Source organism: Pinus tabuliformis, chromosome J (assembly GCF_031772625.1).
Source record: "Pinus tabuliformis cultivar Carrire ecotype Pingquan chromosome J, CPIR1, whole genome shotgun sequence".
Taxonomy (NCBI): domain Eukaryota; kingdom Viridiplantae; phylum Streptophyta; class Pinopsida; order Pinales; family Pinaceae; genus Pinus; species Pinus tabuliformis.
Genome location: NC_142295.1, coordinates 1,206,666,713 through 1,206,688,180, shown reverse-complemented (window position 1 = coordinate 1,206,688,180; position 21,468 = coordinate 1,206,666,713). Strand labels below are relative to the sequence as shown.

Genomic DNA, 21,468 nt, shown 5'->3' with positions numbered 1-21,468 from the left:
TGGTAGAAGAGGGACGTGCATTGCTAAAATGTTGGAGTTTGACTTAGAAATAAAACCTACCATGTTAGTTAAAGGACTGGGTCTGGCTAGACTAATGACTAAAACAAATCTTGATGATGTTAGTATAAATTATGTCTTTGAATTATCAGATCTTCCTAGTGAAGAATCAGTTGTTAAATCTACAAATTATTTTAAACAATGTCTGTGGTACACTAAAGTTATTTACATTCTGCAGAATTTACAAGTACGACCAGGAATAGATAAGACATGGGCTAGATTTTTGAGATTAAATCTTAAATATTGTCTTTTAAATGGTTACTTGTATTGGAAAGATCCTCAGGGTAATTTATTAAACTTCCTACTAGAAGATGAAGCTAAGAAAATGAGTAAAGAGTTTCATGAAGGAGCATGTGGGGGACATCATTACTGGAAGGCCACAACAGATAAAATCCTGAGAGTTGGATTTTACTGGCCTACTCTATTTTTTAATGTTAGAAAGGAAGTAGCAGCTTGTCACAAGTGTTAGCTGTTTGAGGGTAAGTGAAAAATGATGTCTTTGCCTTTGAAACCTATCTCTCCGGAGTCACCTTTCCAGCAATGGGTCCTTGACTCTATAGGTGAAATTCATCCTGCATCGTTAGCACAACATAGATGGATTTTGACAGGTACAAATTACTTCATAAAGTGGATTGAGGCACTTCCAAGCAAGCAAGCTATTGATATTGTAGTTATTAACTTATCAAAAAATATTCTTTCTAGATTTGGTTGCTCGAAGAGGATTATTATTGATAATGCACAGTGCTTTCAGTCTAAGAGATTAGTAAAATTTTGTGAAGACTACCATATTAAACTTAGCCATTCTACAACCTATTACCCTCAAGGTAATGAAATAGCAGAATCCTCCAATAAGAATTTGGTCATAATTATTAAAAAGTCGTTAGAAGATAACAAAAGGGCTTGGCACACCAAACTCAAGTTTGCCTTATGGGCAAATAGAGTTAGTACTAAGAGGTCAATCAACACTTCTCCTTTCCAGTTAGCGTATGGTGTTAACACATTGTTTCATGTTTTAATTGGAATGTTTGTTATGAAATATTTGCAAGAGTTGGTAGAAGAACCAAATCAGCCATAGAGAAGGATAAATCAACTAATTGAAGTGCAAGAAAGAAGAGAGAGAGTGTATGGAAAATATCAGGATGTAAAAGATCAGATTAAGAAAGTTTTTGACAGAAATACTAAAGAGGATGACTTCAAATGCCAAGAGTTGGTTTTAAAATGGGATGCCCTCATTGAGGATAAGGGTAAACACGAGAAGTTTGAGAACATTTAAAGGGCCATACAAAATTGCAGCTTTCTAGGGTAAGAACATTTTCATCTTAGAAGGTCCGCAAGTAGAATTCCTATCGGGAGGTCCAGCCAATGGACGTTTCCTGAACCATTATATCTCCTAAACACAAAATGATTTTCAAGTTTCATTGTATATATCCATATATTTTGAAAAATATCTTGCAGATGTGGATGAATATTCAAAGGGACTTGAAGCCTGAAGCGAAGGCCCTGAGGTTCTGCTGATATTCATCGAAAAATAAAAGTTTGTTAGAAATAGTTATATCTTTTCAAGTTCAGAGTTTGTAAAATCATCTCTTAAAAGCTGAAGTCCTTTTTTTTAGTCAATTTTTTTTCCAGCTAGTGTTTGTAATGGATGAGGAAACTGGTCTATGGGGAGTTCTTGCTGCAATCATTGATTGACAATGTCCGCATGGAGCCAACTGTTATCACAATAAACTTCATTTTTTAAATTTTTTAGAAAGTTTTTACAGTTGCAGTGCCAACATTTCAATTGTAACAAACATGGAAAATTTATGAAAGCGAGGTTAACGACATTTTTAACAATTTGATATGGTCTTGTGAAGGAATTCGCTGACAACGAGGGTATCAAAATTTTTCATTTTGGCTGACAGGCCAATTCTCAGCGCCAAAGTGAGTTTTTAAATTCAAAACGTGATGACTATGCTGACCACGTCAATGTCAGTGTTTTCATTGAAAGGTGTCTCCATCTATTTCGAGAGGGTAAAAGTAGCAATTAATCAATTTTCCTTTGCAGCAATGAATGAACATCATTTAACATGATCTTAACATATGATACAAATTTCATTTGTAATCATAACCCAAAACCCTGTGATCATTCACTCGCCAGCTGTGTTATCTCATCCTCATGTCAACTTGTTTTACCTTGTCATGTCAAATCGTCTATTTGATGTTAGTGCAGAGTCATTTACACTTGGCATTGTTAACCATTTTGTTCATAGGGATCTAGGATCAAATCAGGGGAAGATCACACAACAAAATGGGGAAAGGAGCTAAGACGAGCCGGTTTGAGCCCAAAGTGTTGGATTTTCTTGACATTTGACCCAAAATTCATCAATGGTTTCAGTAGGTTAGCTAGAGTGAATTCTTCCATTGTTGCACCAACTATCATGATGCAGTAGTCTGTTCATTTGTGTAGGAGTTTGATGGGAATCATGTGGAGGTGGGAGGCTTTTCATTTCCAGTTACAGAGAAAACCATTGCTGAGGCCATAGCCTTACCATCAGATGGTGAGAAGACTTTCCATAGTCATGTTTTGGAGGGTTGGAGTTTGAAAGGAGTGTTTATAGGACCAATGGCATGTCCCTTTATGCCTATATCAACAATATTTTATGTGTGAAGGCCGGTTTAATCAGGTAAACCTCTACCATTTTTATTTTCTCGCACATCTTGCTGGTCAAATTAGAATCAATCCATGTTTTTATTTTTTAGAAAGCCTTAAACATATGGCAGCTAGGTTCAGGGCCCACACAAATCCCTCCTCTCATTTTATATACCACAAAGCCCTGATAAAACTGATAATAGAAAGCCATCTAGCTAAGGCAGAAAGAACCTGGAACCATTTCCTTTTTTGGGGAGGTTTTCAACCTCAACCCCTTAAGAGAAGAAGAGGTAGACCACAGACTTCCAAAAAAGGGAAAAAAGCTAAAAATCAAGCTCCTATTGAGCCCCCTCCCAGCCAAGAAAACCTAGAAGTTCCATCTACATCATCTAGTCCAAAGATTCCTAAAGTTTACCAGAGGAAAAGTGCCCGACTTCATAAACCAGACCTTGTACCCCCTGTGAACCCACCTATTGATGTTGGCACATCCCATGCTGCAACTCCACCATCCAAAACCTCCCTTGCATAAACAACTAAAACAAGTTTCCTAAAGGAAAAGAACCAGAGGTTGAAATCAAAGAGAAGGAGACATTATTTGAAGTATTAATGGGTGGAAATAGACATACCAGACCAACTAAAAAGCTAAGATATAAGATCAAACTCAAAAATAACCCATAGTTGGCTAAGGAGGTGATTGATGTTGAAAACATGCCACTGAAGGACCTCATCATCAACGGGAAGAAGGCTACATACTCTAAGAAGAGTAGAGGCAGAGAAACAATGAAAAAGGGATCCATGGAGACAAGGCAGAGTAAAAAACAGAGATTGTAAAAGGTGGATGTGTTGCTCAGAGCTGCTAGTACTCTTAGCTAAGATGCTTATGGTATTAAACTTAGATTTTTCCTATCTTATCTCATGAAACAATGTTTTCAATTTATCACTGACAGTCGATCTTATAGTTTTTTATCAGTGGAACAGTCAAGCAATTTGACATTCACACATTAGCGTTTTTGATTAAGTTGACAGAGCCACTGTCAGTGATTTCAGGGTGAAGCTATGTGTGTCGGTTGATACAAAATGATACAGGGACAAAAGACGACAACCTATCTGTCAACGATTTTGGAGCAAAGATGGAGCGTTGACATCTACATTGCTAGCGATATTCAAACATGTGAAAATGTTGACCTTCCGATTGTCAACGATTTTGAAATCAGGCGCAAACAAAAATTTTGATAGTCATCCTATCAACAAAAGCTATAAGTAGAAAAACCAGTGAAGCTGACAACAACGATTTCAACATTTTTTCCAGGATATTTGAAAGAAAGAAGGATGAACAGAAAAGTGGTTTTGGAGGTGTTTTGGGCCTGATTTGCAGAGGGACCTATTTTTCTAGCTAGGATGTTGAGCTATCAGATAGGGACATGTTTCTGTTTCCAAGGAAGACATTTTGAGAGATATTTTACTTCACCTACATATCAACATATTTTCTTGTAGCTATTTTAGGAAAAACATAATGTATCTAAATTTTATATTTTACATGCATGAACTTGAAGATATTTTAGATATCTCAGATTATTGTAATTAATATGGAGACTATTATTTTGCAAACAAGTTATGTAAGTTCTTTAAAGTTGTTTATGAAGAAAGAAGAAGGGTTGGAATTTTATGGAAAAACATATTTGCATTATGGTATATTTGAGCAGTCTTGAATATATTTACAGTTTTTAATGAGCATTTTGTAGGAAACTCATGTGTTGTAGTTCCCTGTCAGTATCCTCTTTGTTATGCAAATTTTCTTTCATGTATGAAAATGTTAGTATATAAGATTGGATTTCATTTATGCTCCTTTCTTGCATTTATCATCCATTAGTATTTGTTGCCTCCCTTAGTTATAAACTCTATTTCGTTCCAGCTTCTCTTTCTTCCAATTTCTCAAACAATCAAAGGATTTTTTGCTATCATGTTTTTTATAGCTTTCTTATTAGATCTGTAACCTTACTTGTTTAGAACTGGAATCCATGCCAAATGGTATGTTTTGTAAACTACCCACATAATTTTATCCTATGATCTAAATATGGCCAGTGAACTAATTTCAAAACCTACTACTACAGTGACCATAGAGTAGTTGAGTTTTATGGAGAGATCCCTCTCTAGGTTGAAGGGCCAACTTTCAACCTAAAAGAGGTTTGCGGTTACGTTAGGGTTTTTCACGCATCCATAGTTTTCCTTAAGTGATAACAAAATGAATGATCGCAAGATCCACAGTAGGCTCCAAAACTCAAGTGTAGACCAAATTTTTGAGGGCATTTGTTGCGGTGACAACATTTTCTTCAAGGACACATGCATATCGTGAATCATGGTTGATCGACTCAAGTTCCTTCTTTCATATGACTTTCCAAAGGGAGGTGTTTTGTAAATATGAAAGGTATGATGGAGGTGAATTTTTCCTTGTAGATGACTTAACATCTAGGATCATAGAATGAGGAAAAGTGAAATTGTTGTTCAAATATGGAAGGTTTAGAACACTTATTGGTGTTCTACACATTTTATGGATGGCTAGAAAATTCGTATATATAAGTAGGATGAATGACATTGGTGAAGTTAATGTGTTTAAAAAGGAAACCTATAAGATGGTTTAAGGAGCAATTGTATTTCTAAGGGTAGTTTTGATTGGAACTTTGCACATGTTGTTGGAAAGCATTGTTAATTATGGGCATAGTGATTCCATTGTTCCCAAGGGTGAAGATGAAGAATTAAAAGCCCCTCTTTTCTTTAATGAAAAGATAATGTTGTGGCATCAAATAATAGGTCATATTGGACTATAGAAGGGCCTTTTAGCACTACACAATAAAGGTATGGTTGAACGTATGTCAGATTGCACTATATATACTGATTTCTATGAACAATGTTTATGGTAAACAAAATTAGTTGAGTTTTTTTGAAAAATTGTATAAGGGATAAGGAAATTTTAGATTTAGTACATAGTGATGTGTTTGGACTTGTTCTAGTTCCATCACTAAGAAAATTTATATACTACGCCTCATTTATAATTATCTTTTCAAGGAATACATGGATTTATTTCCTATAAAAGAAATTATATGTATTTGGATAATTTAAGAAATTTAAGGTTCTTATATAAAATCAAACATAAAATAAATGAAGGTATTGGGGATAGAAAGTGGTGGGGAATTCTTCAAAAAAAAATTCGAGGAATTTTGTAAGAAATGAAGAATAACAATGCAAAAGGATACACCTTACACACCTCAACATAATGGGGTTGTGGAAAGGATGAACATGAAACTAATGGAAAAAGAAAGGAGATTTCTATGTGGTGTTGGGTTAGGACATAAATTATGAGTAGAGGAAAAAGGTAGTATGTGTTACATGCTAAATAGATCACCCTCCTCAGAACTTGTTGACAAGTTTCTGCCTAAGGCATGGACTAGAAAGACACCATATGTTAAACATCTCGATGTTTTTAGATATAATGTTTATGTACACATTCTCAAGAAAAATAGGAGTAAGAGGGAAAGTGGTGGGGATAGGAAGTGGAGGGGAATTCTTCAAGAGTTAGTTTGAGGAATTTTGAAAGTAGTGCAACATAGAAATGTAGAAGGATACACCTTACAGACCTCAACATAATGGGCTTGTGGAAAGGATGAATATGAAACTAATGGAAAAGGAAAGGAAATTTCTAATTGGTGTTGGGTTAGGGCATGAATTATGAGTAGATGCAATAGGTACTATGTGTTACATGGTAAATAGATCACCCTCCTCAGAACTTTTTGACAAATTTCTACATGAGGCATGGACTAGAAAGAAACCATATGTTAAAGATATCAATGTTTTGGATGTCATGCTTATGTACACATTCGAAAGAAAAATTGGAGTAAAATGGAAAATAAATATGAAAAGTGATTTTTTATTGGTTATAAATATGGTTTAAAATGTTATAAGGTTGCGATCCACAGATTGGGAAGATTGTTTATAGCTGAGATGTTGTCTTTTGAGAGTTCAAGGATGTTTTCAATTAGGAAGTCCCACCAAGGGGAAAGGAACCAAAGGTAGTGAATTTAGAGTTGTTGGATGAGAAATATAACCCTACAAAAGGGACATGATTCAAAATAAAAAGAAACACATACTCTAATATTGAGGAGATCAACACAAGAAAGAAGGGAACGAAAAGGGTATACTCCACCTGACTCTCATTCTAGCTTTTATTTATATATTACTAATGACGATCCTAGGAATATTAGAGAGTTAGTGAAATCAAATGGTGGTAAACTTATGAAATGAAATCCTTGGACAATAACGAGACTTGGGATCTAGTTGAGTTGTTAGTTGGAGGAAATCAAATTAGAAAAAGGTTGTTTAAGAAGAGATGAACATATAATGGAAAGTGTACAAATACAAAGTTTGGTTAGTAGAAAAGGGTTATTCCCAAGCATAGGGAATTGACTTTGGTGAAATCTTTTCTCCTATTTCTAGGTTAGCCTTTATTAGATTTGTTTTATCTGTTTCTACTACTTTTGATATTGAAGTAGAATACATGGATTTGAACACAACATTCATACATGGGGATATGGAAGAAGAAATATACATGAAACAACAAGAGGATTTTATATTGAAAGGTAAGAAATAGCTCATTTTAAAGCTAAAAACAATCCTTATATGGGTTTAATCAATATTCAAGGACGTGATATCAAAACCTTGATACTTATATATTGGGACTTGGTTTTACAAAGAATAAAGTTGACCAGGATGTGCATTTCAAATTAGTAGTTGATCATTTTATTTATGTGGTCTTGTGTGTGGATGATATGATGCTAATTGGAAACAACATGGAAATCATCAAGGAAGTGAAAACTAGTTGTCATCTAAATTTTACATGAAACATCTTGGTGTTGCAGATTTATTTTGGGCATGGAAGTTAAAAGAGATTGAGAAAAAAATTGGCTCTAGTTAAATCAAAGGAAACATGATTAAGATCTTCCAGAAAATCACATGGAGAGTTATTGGTCAATGCAAATCTAGGTTCATCATCAAGACCGGGCTGAGGAGCAAGATCAACAAATTGCTAAAATATATCTCAGAGATGCAATGGTCAATATCCAATGTTCAAAAGAATAATTAATAATAAGGAGCGTTAATGGATAAAAGTTGATTTACTCAATAGTTATTTTTGACTTTTTTTTTAATTAATTAATTTTTTTTTAATAAAAAAATATAATAATATCTTAATATTAATAATAATATCACTATTTACTTAAATGTGATATAAATAATTTCTATAAATAAACTATATTAGAGATTTGCTATATGATATGAATGAATCATAGATTTGCGATAATTTTATTAATGAGAATTATACAATACATATAAGTAAAAAAAAAAAAATCATTAATATATTCAAATCAAATAAAATAAAAATAAAACAAAACAATTAAAAGCCAAAGAACAGGACACACTAACCATTACAGAGGCAGGAGCATGGGGTTAAGAACAAAGAGAAGGGACCCACAAATTGTTGAACTTCCATCCATCGTCCCTATTAAGAGTCTTATTCCTCTCTTCAATTTCAGTGGCTTCTCTTAATTTCCGGTGATGGAAATGGTTAACCCTCGCAAGGGCCTTAGAATCCTCTAAGCAAATATGGTGCTTCGTTAATTCAGTATGTTTTGCTAGAGCAAAGGAGTGGGAACATGTTGAAACATATTGTGATAATATTACATAGGTTTTATATGCAAGAATATAAACTTGTAAAGATCCATATTCTTATAGGTGTAAATTTATATCATGATTAGTGTTTGGAGACACAAGAAGAAGAAAAGGACATGTTCTACTTTTCATATGTTAGTGTATTTAGTAATTTAAGGTATGCAATTCTCTGTAATAGACCAAATATTACACATGCAATGGAGTTTGGAGCAAGTGTATATCAAAATTGGGGAAGAAAGATTGAAAAGAAGAAAATAGCATTTTCAGATATTTGTGTGGTGTTACTGGCTATGGATTGTGCTACCAAGGAAGACTACAGTTGGATAGAGTGTTGTACATACATGGATATTTTGATGTAGATTGGGTTAGATATATTGATCACAAAAGATCTAAAATTTGGTATGTGATTAACATATTTGAAGGAGAAATAAGTCGGATGAGCAAGAGACAGTTTGTAGTGGCACTCTCAACTACATAAGCTAGATACAGAGTAGTCACACATGCAAGTAAAGAAGATGTATGGTTACAGGGATTTTGTTTAGGTATTCAGTTTGTATAGGAAGTTGTAAGGTTATATTGTGATAGTTAGAGTGCAAATTTTTTCAAAAATAACCCTACTTATCATTCTAAGAAAAATGATATTTATGTTCAATATCAGTTTGTGAGAGACATGGTTGAACACAAGAATGTGTTGCTGATATTAATGTTTTTCTACAAATTTTTCTTCAGTTGTCGTTAAATCACTCTAGGAATCTATAACCATTGCATTTTCAACAACAAATTCACCTATAAATCACCTAAAACCATGGAAACTTGCATGAGTTTAAATAGAAATAGCCTAGGTGGCAATAAATTTAACAACGCAGTGATAGGTTGTTTCTAGAGACTTCCTAATGTCTCATTGCTATAGCTCCAAAATAACAAGGAAATAATATGGTTCAAATGATGACAAAGGGACTCAAAACTTACATGATGTATAAAAGCTATATGAATAGTTTATGCAACAACAAAAATATTTGTAAGAAAAGAAGGTCATAGATGTAATGCCTAGAAATCCTTAAAGCTAAAGCTAATATCTACATGCATTTCTCATTGTTCATGAAAATAGAACACATTAGATTGCATTTGAGATATTTATATTTTGATAAAATTTTCTATAGGGCTCTATGAAGAATGGTGAATAAACTGAGTGTTTTATTAGTAGAATTTTATTAAAATCCTATTAGAGATGTAGTTTGAGTTGTGAAATATATCCTTGTTCTATACTACATGAGAAAATCAATAAATATTATTAATGTTTTGAACAACAATAACATGCATGAGATAGATTCGATATTTCGATTTCCAGTTGATTCGAACTGATAACCTGCCGCTTCATGGCTTCCACGGCGTCCATGCTCTCTGCGCTGCATGTGGGTCGCAGAAGGCCCAAGGCTCTTGTGACGGCCTCGACCCTGGCCTCCTCCGTTTTCATTACCGCAGGGGAAGAAAATGAACCAGCTACTCAATCTTCCTGGCGGAACTGGAAAGAAATGATGACAGAGGAATTGGGAGAGCGCGAATTCATGGCGGAGCTCTGCAATAGCTTCCGTCCTTCGTCAGATCCCCAGCTGCGTTTGATAACCTCGGAGAGCCTGAAAGGAAAATCAGGTCTGTTAGGGTTGGATTCCCTAACGGATACAGAGCAAAGGGCGATGCTGAGCGAAGGGTTTTTTGACGGCGATGGGGCTCTGTATGAACACGATTTCCGCGTCCTAATGATCAGACTCAGCCCTTCTTTCATTGCTGAAGCAGAGAAATCATTTCCCATCAGAATCAATGCTGAAATCAACGGAGGAGGGCTGCATGAAGCGGATCTACTTCCCCACACTGTAAATAGATTAAAAAATCCTAGATCCGGCCTGGATCTACCTGATCTGGAAAAAAATCCAAGAGATCTGGAACCTCTCTCGAATACGGAGCCGAATGAGTCAGATCTGACTAGAATCGAGCCACCCCAGACTGCCAGGTCAGGATTCCAAATTTTTGTAAAAACGCCAAAAGGAACCACAAGTGTGATCTGGACTTATGACAACGACAGGGTTTCAGATCTGAAGAACAATATAGCCAATCAGACTGGCTACCCGCGTGAGGAACAACACCTAGTAAATGAAGGCAGATCGCTGAAGGAATGCAGAACCATGCAAGAATACAACATCAAGCCAGGCTCCACAATCATTCTCAATATGAGATTAAGAGGAGGAGCTGAAAACGCTGGAACTAGCTCGCAAAACAAAGGGTCTTTTAAGGAAGCAGTGAAGGGCAAAGGAAAAAACTCCACAGCTGTCACTGAAACTCCAGGGCAGTACATTGTAGATCAAATACAGGAGAGCCCATCTATCTCCATCGAAATACCAGAGGTAAAAGAAATACATTCAGATTTACAGAAAAAAGCAGTTATTTGTAGATTTAATGGTTTTTGGCCTAGAACTGATGCATTGTATCAATGGATCTACTCGGTTTGGACAAAAAATTGCCAAATCTACCTATACCCAAAAGGGTTTTTTATAGTATGCTTTGAGACAGAAGAAGAAAAGGAAACAGTTCTCAACCAAGGGCCATGGTTCTGGGGCAGTGCTAGACTTTTTATTATCCCTTGGTTTCCTGATTTTGATGCCAACACCATGGTGGTATCAAGGATGCCAGTATGGGTTAGGCTGCATAATCTCCCTTTACATTTTTGGCATTCAAAGGTTCTAATAGCAATTGGAAATACCTTGGGGAGAATGTTAAAGATAGACGGAGAGCGATACATAAAAGGAATATTTACTTTTGCCAGAATATGCGTTGAGGTAGATCTCAGCCGAGGACTACCTGAGAGCATCATTATGAATTTCAATAATACTCAGTGGAAACAACCCTTGGACTATGAGAATACTGCCTTCAGATGCCGGGGATGTCAACAAACAGGTCATCTGTACAATGCATGTCCAAACCACAATAAGAGCAAGCAACAACAAAGGAAGCCGAAAGGATGGCAAAACATAGATGCAGTATATAAGAAGACAACTACAACAAAGAAATAAGAACAAAATATAGCAAAGGATAAAAATCAGGACAATAAGGATAAGGAGATTAATGAGGAAAAGGAACAAGAGACCCAGATGGAAATAGGTGGTAATAAACGAAGTCACAGCCCTGAAGGATCGGATTCAGATAAGGAGCAACCAATGGGTATGATGGAAAACCAGCTAGCTGTTCTTGACTCCCCTCCCAACATGGATGGTTGGCGAAAAGTGGAGAAGAAGAAGGGCAGGAAGACTTAGGCCAGCTGGGCTTTCTTTTTGGGCTGCATTGGAGCAGCTCTCTTTTTTCCTGCCTTTAGGCAGTGTTGTATATTGCAGGCTGTGTGACCTCTCCCCACACAGCGAAACTGAATGCTTTTTGCATATGCTTGTAACTTTTTATTTTAATAAAAAGTTCGCTTTTTTCTTTGGAAAAAAAACAATAACATGCATGCAAATATTTTTCCACAATGATATTTCCATATATTTAAGTGGTATCAAAATCTAGTCACATGTTTAATAGATAAAAAATCAAGGAATGAAATATGAAAAAAAAAAAATTAAATTTACTAATAATTGTCGTTATACCATTATCGACATGAATAGATAGAAAAAGTAAATCCCTCTTAAGACATGAAATGAGGGAAAAAATTGGCTAGTACATTTGTAGGCATGTTATTAAAGGCTTGAAATGTGCTAGTTATGGTTTGTGAAATGCTCAAATATATTTTTGATCTCATGAATTTGCGGAGAAAGATTTTACATTTCTTATGAAGAACCTTAAAGGCCATGTATCTAAACATAAGATAGATATAGATATTTTCTTTGATAAATAAATTTTCTATATATGGGAAGTGTACACATACTAGATTAACATGGTGCAAGGATGAGCTCAAGTTACAATAAGAACCAAATGAGTTATCCTTGTCAATGATTTCCTTTCTATCTCTTACGCACCATCTCCGGATATCATTTTCATAGTTCGTTTGGATCTATGTATTTGATATCATACAAAAATTTCATTTATTTTGTTATAAGACATGGTATATTTATTCATTCAACAAAATGGAAACAATTGATTATTCTAAAATTGTAAAAGTTAAAAAATACATTATATCATACATGGGTTTAGATGGATATGTGATAATTTAATAGATCTCTTTGGTTATCTTGTAGAGTTCATTAATTTTCCAAAACTCTTAACAATACGTGGAGAAGAGTTTTGTAATATGGAGAAGAATTGTTAGGGAAATTTTTTTATGTTATTGTGAATAGGGTATTCATCAAAAAGATGTCCTTAGTCATAGCCCCTTATACTTCAATTTAGGATTATGCTCTTACTCATTCACAACAAAGAAGAGAAGGCTCCTGGATAGGAAATATTAATAAATATTTTTGAAATATACAAAACAAATGGATTCTCTAAGAGAAGAATCATATAACCTTAGGTCACAAGGTTTTTTCCATTTTGTTCATTAATTAATAGAGGTAAATGCTACATTGTAATATTTTTTCCAATTTTGGTACATACCTAATATAAGAATTATGTCTTAAAGCTTGATTTGCAACTTAATTCTTACTACTTTACATTTAATCACAAACACATTGGTAGACAATCTATTATTTCCTCTTTCACAGTGATACAACATGTAGCATGTTGTTTCATATTGATACAATACAAGAAATTACAATTTTAGTCAAATAATATTAAAGAGTTTTGGAATAAAATGAAAGGGAAATAGAACATGAATATTGCAAATGCATAAACTCCTTGAGTATTTGATACGTCAACTAAAATTGCAAAATCTATAGTTCAAGAGGGTGATTTTATGACAGTTCCAATCTATCTCTTAAGTAGAGAAAAAACCAAAGGGGCTCATCATAAATAAAGCATCCCTTAGGTAGACTTAAAGTTGACTTTGGCCGTAGATATATGATCTAGCTCCATAAAAATGGCTTTGATTCTAGATAAATTGAAATGACTCTAGATCTAAATGTTAATAGAAATTTGATGTATACATAGATCTATCTTAGTAGATGTGGCTTTCACCACATCTTTAGCTCATGCAACAATGCCACCACTTAAATATATACAAGCATCATTGTATACATACCCATATATAATGTAATTTAAGTAACACATTAGTAAACTAATAAAACATTTATGAAAAATCATGAATTAGTTTAGATAATTAAACATGAAACATTTAAATTTTACATTTGTAAATTAATGTTTATCTTTTACAAATAGCTAAAAATATTTATCATACATTATGCTTAAATATATCTCATTTCATTCACCACCACTTAGCCCCTCCCTAAAATTGATATTGGGAAAAAAAAATATTGAATTGCAAATTAGAATCTTACCATCCGATGTTCATTTCCAAATTCATTCTAACTAGTCTCAATGAATAAATGATTAAATATATGAAATTTAAGATTTTTTCTTTTTTTAACGATTAACATTAATATATTTTTTTTTACGAAACATAGAGAATTTTTCAATGTAACTTTGAAAATTCACTGATTGCTGTTATTCCTACTTGGTAGGACTAATAAGTGCATATTTATATTCCCATCTTTTTGTGACATCTTATGTAACTTTAAAAGCAATGCAAAATGAAATTAATATCTTAAGAATTACAAAATAGTGATGTTTAGATGAAGGACCAAATGTGTTGATTTATGTAATGTTTTTTATAATTTCAAGATGGTGCACTCACATATTACTTCTAATGAATTTTGGCTTGGATGGCTATATATATTGACTAATAAAAAAAATTCCAGTTTGATCAATCAAGACTTCAGAAGTTGCGTGAGAGGTTGAACATCTTGGAAATAAAAGGAAAAGTAAGATCACATATCAACTTATTGGCATTTAGTATCTTAGCAATTCTTTTGAATTTTATAGTATTCATAATTATTTTGATTTATGTTTAACCTTTTATTTTACGATTAAGAACTTGGCTGGTGAAGAGCTGGAGCTATTAACAATGAGAGAATTGCAAGGGCTTGAAAAGAATTTGCAGATTGGAGTAAAAAGGATTCGTCATCTAAAGGTATATGAAATTAGATTTTATTATTTTTAATTATGTTGGTTCTTTTTGTCTGAACGAAATATTACTAATTCTACTTTGAAATAATTTTCTTTCTTTATGCAGAGGGGAATACATTCACAAATTTCCAAGTTATTAGAACAAAAGGTAAATCTAGAATTTCCTAATTTCTTCTTTCAAATTTGAGGAGGATGATTATTTTCACTAAAATGCTATGTCCATTGTATGTTTGATGTCCACATTTAAAAACCTACTGAATTATTTATAAAATTTTCATTGAATAAGAGTATATCTTTCATTAGGAAATGAATATGCGGGGCTTAAATACTCCAACAACCAAAGGTAATAAGACCTTACTCTTTGTACTGGTACATGTAGGTCTATAGGAATCAAATGAATTTGTTCTTACGTAAAGAACTTACGTTATTGAATAATAATGCATCGTAGGAGGGTAATGATATTGCAAGGCGTAGACTTGTTAAAGGCAACGCATGGAATATACTCTTTTATCCTTTTTAAACATCTTCGTTAGATTTTTCCAAAATCCAATTATAGTACTTAAAATTTAGTTCGTTTGTGGGTAAAATATGAGCAAGATTAGTAGTTTGGTCCTTTATTTAGTATCAATAGTTCATGGAGTTTTTTCAAGACTTGGCCCATGGTAGCATTCTTTTGTTATCTTGGAGTTTTTTCAAGACTTGGCCCATGGTAGCATTCTTTTGTTATCTAGGCTTTAATGTAGGGAAAAATTCTTAACCATGTAGCATATACACATGTATGAAGAGGACATTATGCATGAATGAATTATATATGTCATTCCGTTCTCGAATGACGTAATTACGTATATAATGAATGACTGGAATCACTGGTCGAAATGAACCAAATCGATCTCTCTCATTATCGATCTCTCTCATTTGCATCATGTCAGGTCAGATCTAATCATGCTAAGTGCTCAAGCGTAATTACGTATATAACGAATGAATGCATAATGACATACATAATGACATATCTCATTCATGACATATCTCATTCATGCATAATGACATATGCCCATAGCAGCATGATCTGCTAAGGCATAATAGAGGCTTTTCATCTCCCTCATTCATCAGAGTGGAATGGACAAGGTCTCTTCTTCGATATTCGCTATTGATGGATTCCCCCACCTCACTCAAACTCCTTCAATTCTTCCGCCACATCACTTCCGCTTCAGCTCTTTCTTCTGGTTTGCTCTGCCTCCACATAATCTTTCGGCCACAACTTGACTTCCTTCCGCTCTTTCTTGTCTTGTTCGCCCCACCTGAAACTAGGCAGTGTCTAAGTGCAGGGCCGTTCAGTAAGCCGATACCGGTCAGTGTTAACACATCATGTCAGGTAGTATCGTCGGTTGTAAGGGTAATTGTTGCACCCACCTAACTCACATTCTCGGGATGGTGGTTTCTGGATGTAACGGAATTGAATGTATTGCAAGTGCCTTAGTGTGTGCTTGTGCCGTTAGCCGCCACCATTAGCAGTGTGCCGTTCTCTTGCTGTGTGCCGTAGCAGTAAGCCGATACCGGTCGTAACACATAATGCATGTCTGTATAATGTGAATCATCCTGGGATTGGTCCAGGATAGTGTTACGGGGGCCCACGTACAGGGCTGTGGCGGCTGTCAGAATGGGGACTGAATGCGGAAGGAAAGGGTAGGAGGGCAAGGGTCTGATTGAAAAGGTATGAGGCTTTAGAGGTGATGGATGAGGGTAAGGCTGAGGTCCGTCTGATTTCCAAGGATGGAGGGATCAAGGTGAAGTCTGAGGTTCCCAAGGAGAAAGGTTGTTAAGGCTCAAGGGTAAGTATGGAGGTAAGAGTATGAATTTAAGGATCGAAGGCAGTGTCTCTATCTGTCCAGGTCCGGGTCAGTGGGGACACGTAATGCCTGGTAGGGTTGTAAGGGTCACTGCACCTCTTTCATTTCTTCACCACCCCGCTCTGAAGATGTTGTCAATCCAATCAATCTCAATCTCAATCTCAATCTCAATTTCTATCTCTCCAGCAGCTTCCACGCAACTAAGTCTGTTGGTTACAACCCGCCTGTGTCTTCTCCCTTTGATTCAATCAAACTCCTTCTGCTCCTTGTACTTTCCCCGTACCGTGTGTTGTACTGTCCCGTGCTGTATGTGAAAATACGCCACTAACATAATCCATTCATTCAATCAAAGCATGCCCCTAGCTAGCTTCGTTTCATTGTAAGGAAGCTGCCAAGTCCACGTGCAAGTCCACATTCACGCGACATGGTGCGGTACGGGGCCGAGTGAGTGAGTTAGTTAGTTAGTGAGTCACAGCCCCTAAGATAGATGGGGGTCTCCGATAGCCAATCATTTACAGAAGGTCAGCCGAGAGCAGCCTGTGGTCAGCCAGCCGGTCAATAGCCAGGCGTCATAGCTGATAGCCGGTTCTCCTTGATTATAGCCGCTAGTAACCGGTTGTCATTGCCTCAAGGCGCGGTCTTTGCCAGAAGGTCCTATCAGCCGATCATAGACAGGAGGATGTAATAGCCGATCATTCCAAGAGGCCTAGCCAGAAGTCCTTGCCAGGAGGCCTAGCTGATCAGAGCCAGGAGGTCATTGCCTACAGCGGACATAATAGACACCTCTACCCTCTACGTCCTACCTCACTTACGTATATGCAACATTAGGGGCTACAGCGCCTGCACATAGAGCACCTCACATAGCGATCCATAGATCGTAGCCCCGAGCATAGCCGATCATAGCTAGTAGATATTATAATATCGATTGTGACCAAGTTGGCGCCATACGCGAAAGAGAAGGTCCGGAGGGTCTTGCGCTTCCTAGTGCAAGGACCCGACAGGGGGCTCGACTGATAAGGAGAGGAAATTCTCATACCCGATATAGGATATTTTCCCCCATGCGCCACCTACAATAGGATGGCTAGACGTGTTGCTAGAGTGAGTTTACTAGTCGTGTGTTGCTAGAGTGAGTTTACTAGATCGTGGTGGTGGGGCTAGGGGCATGCAGTGAATGGCTTCTATGTTTCCCATCGTTCCCACCAGACGAGAGAGAATGAACCGACTTACCCTCCCTGGACTTCCATCAGTGTTCTGAGCCCCTGTCTGCTCCCTTTCCTATTAGTCTTAAGTAGTAGTGGCTGGGGTATAAAATATCCACTTATACTTCTAGACTTAGCTTACCTGACTTAGCTCAGTAGATAATAGGAGTTTCACTTACTGCCAATTGAAACGATTTCTCCCCTGCTAATTTCTCCCCTGCTTAAGACAAGGAAGGAAGCCAGCCCCATGAAGTTCATCGTTGTAAGGTCGAAAGAGAGATCCGGGTATCAATCGAGATATCAGTAAGGCACAAGAGATATCGATCAGCAAGCAGTTAGGTGTGGAACTGAATCAGGTGTAACTAACCGTGGATTCGCTGTGTTACGAACCTCTCTCTTCAGGTTCCACTGTGTGCTTGAGGTGAACGTCCCTAGGTCTTTATCGAACAACCAAGAGCCACACGAGTAAGGAGCCTTAAGCCAGAAGCCTAGACCACCAGCCCAGAAAAACCCAACCTTCTGCCTTCAACATCAAGTCCACCGAGGGCCTTTCACCTAGGGCCTTAGCCTTTCACCTTCAGCCATCACCAGTCACAAAATACAAGCCCAAGTCCACTAAGTAAAGATACCTGCCAAGGTCCACCAAGAAGTGAGTATACCCGCCATACGCTATAGAGAGTTTGACTATGCAATTGGCAAGGAACCCGTTCAATCATACCCGCCCGTTTCATCATACAAAGTGAAAGTGAAACTTTCATCCCTACCTCACTTACATATGCGGAACACAGAGTTCCTACAGCAGCCTCGCTCACCTCTATGGAACACAGGTTCCTATAAGGCCAGGGTCAGGAAGTGGATGCATTGTGTTTCTTACCCCTATCACCCTTGTTCATTTGAGAGTAACGAGCTTCGGCGAGGGGTATAGGCTCCATTGAGGCACAAAAAGAATGACATCACCGAGGATGCCCCCGGCAGGGCTCTCAAGTGAGGGAGAGGAGTGAAGGATGGGTTTTTCTTACTGAACAAAGGCCTCATTGCTTAAACTTTTGACTGGGGATGAGTCGTTGTCACAAACACAATGCTTTCACCCTTTCTATTTGAATCGAAGTGTAGGAGCTAACCACCAAGCCCAACAAGTACAACAACACCTACGACTATAGACCAGACCTCAGGGAAGGGGGGGCTATATAGAGCAGCCATTCAGGTCAGGGAGGGAGAGATTCGGCGAGGGGCTAGAGAGAGACATTCTGCTGGTGGGGCTAGAGCCAGGGAGAGAGGTGAGATAGAGATCATTCCGGTAGGAGAGGTAGATACATTCTGGACTGGGAGGTTGAGCCATTCATCAGGTCAGGTAGTGAAGTCCCAGTTTGACATGATAGGTAGCACCCCCTTAACTCCTCTCTATAAACATTCCAAGTACCCACCAGCAGCTTTATCCCCGCCAGCCCTCAATCAATCCATAACTCGATCCATTGCTCGATCAATCAATCGGGGGAACAATGGGAAAGACAGCCGGATAATACTGGGAAATCCCGCCATCTGAGTCACAATGGGCAGAACCACCATCCGATTCACAGTGGGAAGGCCCGGTATCTAGGGAGCGCTGGGAAGTATCGCTGGGTAATACTGGGAAATCCCGCCATCCGAGTCACGATGGGCAGGACCGTTCTCCGGGGTATTATGGTAAATATCACCATCCAGGTAACGTAAAAGTAATAGGGTTAGGTTGGAAGAGGTTGGAAGTAAGAACGTGGAAGAGGGTGAGCCAGGAAACGTGTAAGGCAACGTTCTAGGAATGTGTAAGTAAGCAGTCCGCAGTCAGGAACGAGCCACTAACTTACCTCACTCGGGAAGGTGAAGCAAGCCAGCCGGGCTAAGGTATAGCCATCCGAGGGAATGGGAGCCAAAGCCAGGGGAATGGGATATAAAGCCAGCCAGAACAAGAAATCTATACTCCCCAGTATATAGTTTCACCCACCCCTATCCAATAGGTTAACCCCCAAGAGCTAACCAGTATAGAAGAAATAGATTCTATCCAGTATATAGTTTCACCCACTTAGGAAAGCCAGCCAGGATATCATTTGTTTAGAATACTTGCCTTTAGGATTCTTAGTCAATTGGCACTGCTATGAGACACCTTAGAAGCACCACCTATGGGATGAGTGGTTATCCCTTACCTTATAAGCCCCAGGTGGGTTTATGGTAGGGATGAAGGATTCGCGCCTTACCCATCCTTCCCAATCTCAATATCCAATCCTTGCCCTGATCGATCGTTTCCTTGCCCTGATCGATGATCGTTTCCCTGCCCTGGCTGTTCCAATCAAAATATCCATGCATGAACAGATGTACTATGATGATAGGATTGCAATAACTTATGATAGGGTTGCCTGTGCTAGTATTGCCTATGCTAGGGTGGAAAGCGCTCCTTCCAATCAAAATATCTTGACCGGTAGTTCCCGCTGGAATACAGGGTGTCCCTCATATATAACCCGTAGCAAGCCAGTACCCGTAGATCAGTATACGCAACTGTATTCGGGCTCCACAGGACACCTCATGATGAAAGAAAGAATCTCTCCATTGATCAGCTTCTCTCGATCGGCTTCCTTCCGGCCAATCAAAAAAAAGAGCTAATACACCACCCACCCTCGGTCCAGCTGGCTAGCTAACTGACAACTGATAACCGTTAGGCCAAAGCAGGAAAGACAACCCGAATGTTAGACCAGCCACCAGGGTAGCTCGAACAATCCAACTTCTCATTGCCGGGTATAGATTAGTTGCCGGGTAACCTGACTTCCTTCCTTGCGACTGGACAGAACCTGACTTCCTTAACTAACTTTGGATGGCTCTAACTGGAAGGTGTTGCTAAACGAACTGCCGGAGGAGGAGTAACAAATAAAGGAGCGGCGGAGAAAGGATGGATGGAAGAAAGCTAGGCCGGCTGTCCTACCTTTTTGTTCTCGGGGCATCGATTAGGAGTGGGGCATCGAGTTCTCTGACGGTCTCTCCTACAGTTTAGTAATTGAAACCGGTCCAGCTAGAGGATTAGACGACTACCTCCTCTGTTTTCTACCTTCCTTCCGATAGTCGTTCATTCCCCATCGGGGGTGTAACTCCTCCATTAGTGTAGGCTTCCATCCTTCACCGGAGCCATAACCATAACTTGATTCATCACCATAACTTCATTTATGTCCTTCCATTAGAACTCGTTACTCCCTTCATTGCTCATCTCCTTCCGCAATGTCTCACTGCGGTCTCGTATCATCTTCATCTTGTTCAACCACCAGAGGTCAAGCCTCTAAGGAGAAAGTAGGGAGAGAGTCAAAGTGATTTATAAATGGGTCTCTTAAAGAGGGAGAGAGATGAATTAGCTATAGGAAAGAGATATTATCACGTGTGTTGGCCAAGTCCTCTACGAAGGAGTAAGACTTAGCCAAACGACTAGGTTGGGCTAGGTTCCTAATAGCCTGGGTCACAGGAATGAAGAAAGAAGGTACAATTGAGTTGGAAGGTGTACCTATTGTGGTAGTAGGTGAGGTAGTGGTCGAGATCATAGTTGGATCAGATGGCACATGGGAAAATCATGGGTTAGAAGAGGAAGTAAGACTAGTAGTGGCTTGTCTAAGCGTCATCATGTTAACATCCAAATGGTCTACTTTTTCCAATAACCCTACAATAGAAGGGCCTCTTATTGCCCTAAAGAGGAAGAAGGGGATCTTCATGCTGAATGCTGGGTCGGTATGCTTGCTTGGATGCTTGGGATGCTTGCTGGGTCTGCTTCCCGGGTTCTGGCTAGGCTCTTGCTTGGGCCCCTGTTTATTGGTGGGCTTGGTTCAATCTTCATGGGTCTGCTTAGGGCTTAAGGCTGGGGTCTTGCTGAAGGCTTGGTTCTGAGGGTTGGCTTCTGGCTGGGCTC

General features: G+C 37.9%; 1 protein-coding gene across 2 annotated transcripts in view; it reads left to right on the top strand.

The window, feature by feature from the left end:
• Positions 1 to 21,468, top strand: part of LOC149231468 (agamous-like MADS-box protein AGL11) — a 454,736-nt gene that overhangs the window by 276,512 nt on the left and 156,756 nt on the right. For both annotated transcript variants that reach the window (XM_089376313.1, XM_089376312.1), the window contains exons 3-5: positions 14,242 to 14,304; positions 14,415 to 14,513; positions 14,616 to 14,657. In XM_089376313.1, coding sequence (XP_089232439.1) covers positions 14,242 to 14,304; positions 14,415 to 14,513; positions 14,616 to 14,657 — 204 coding nt within the window. The remainder of the gene's footprint in view (positions 1 to 14,241; positions 14,305 to 14,414; positions 14,514 to 14,615; positions 14,658 to 21,468) is intronic.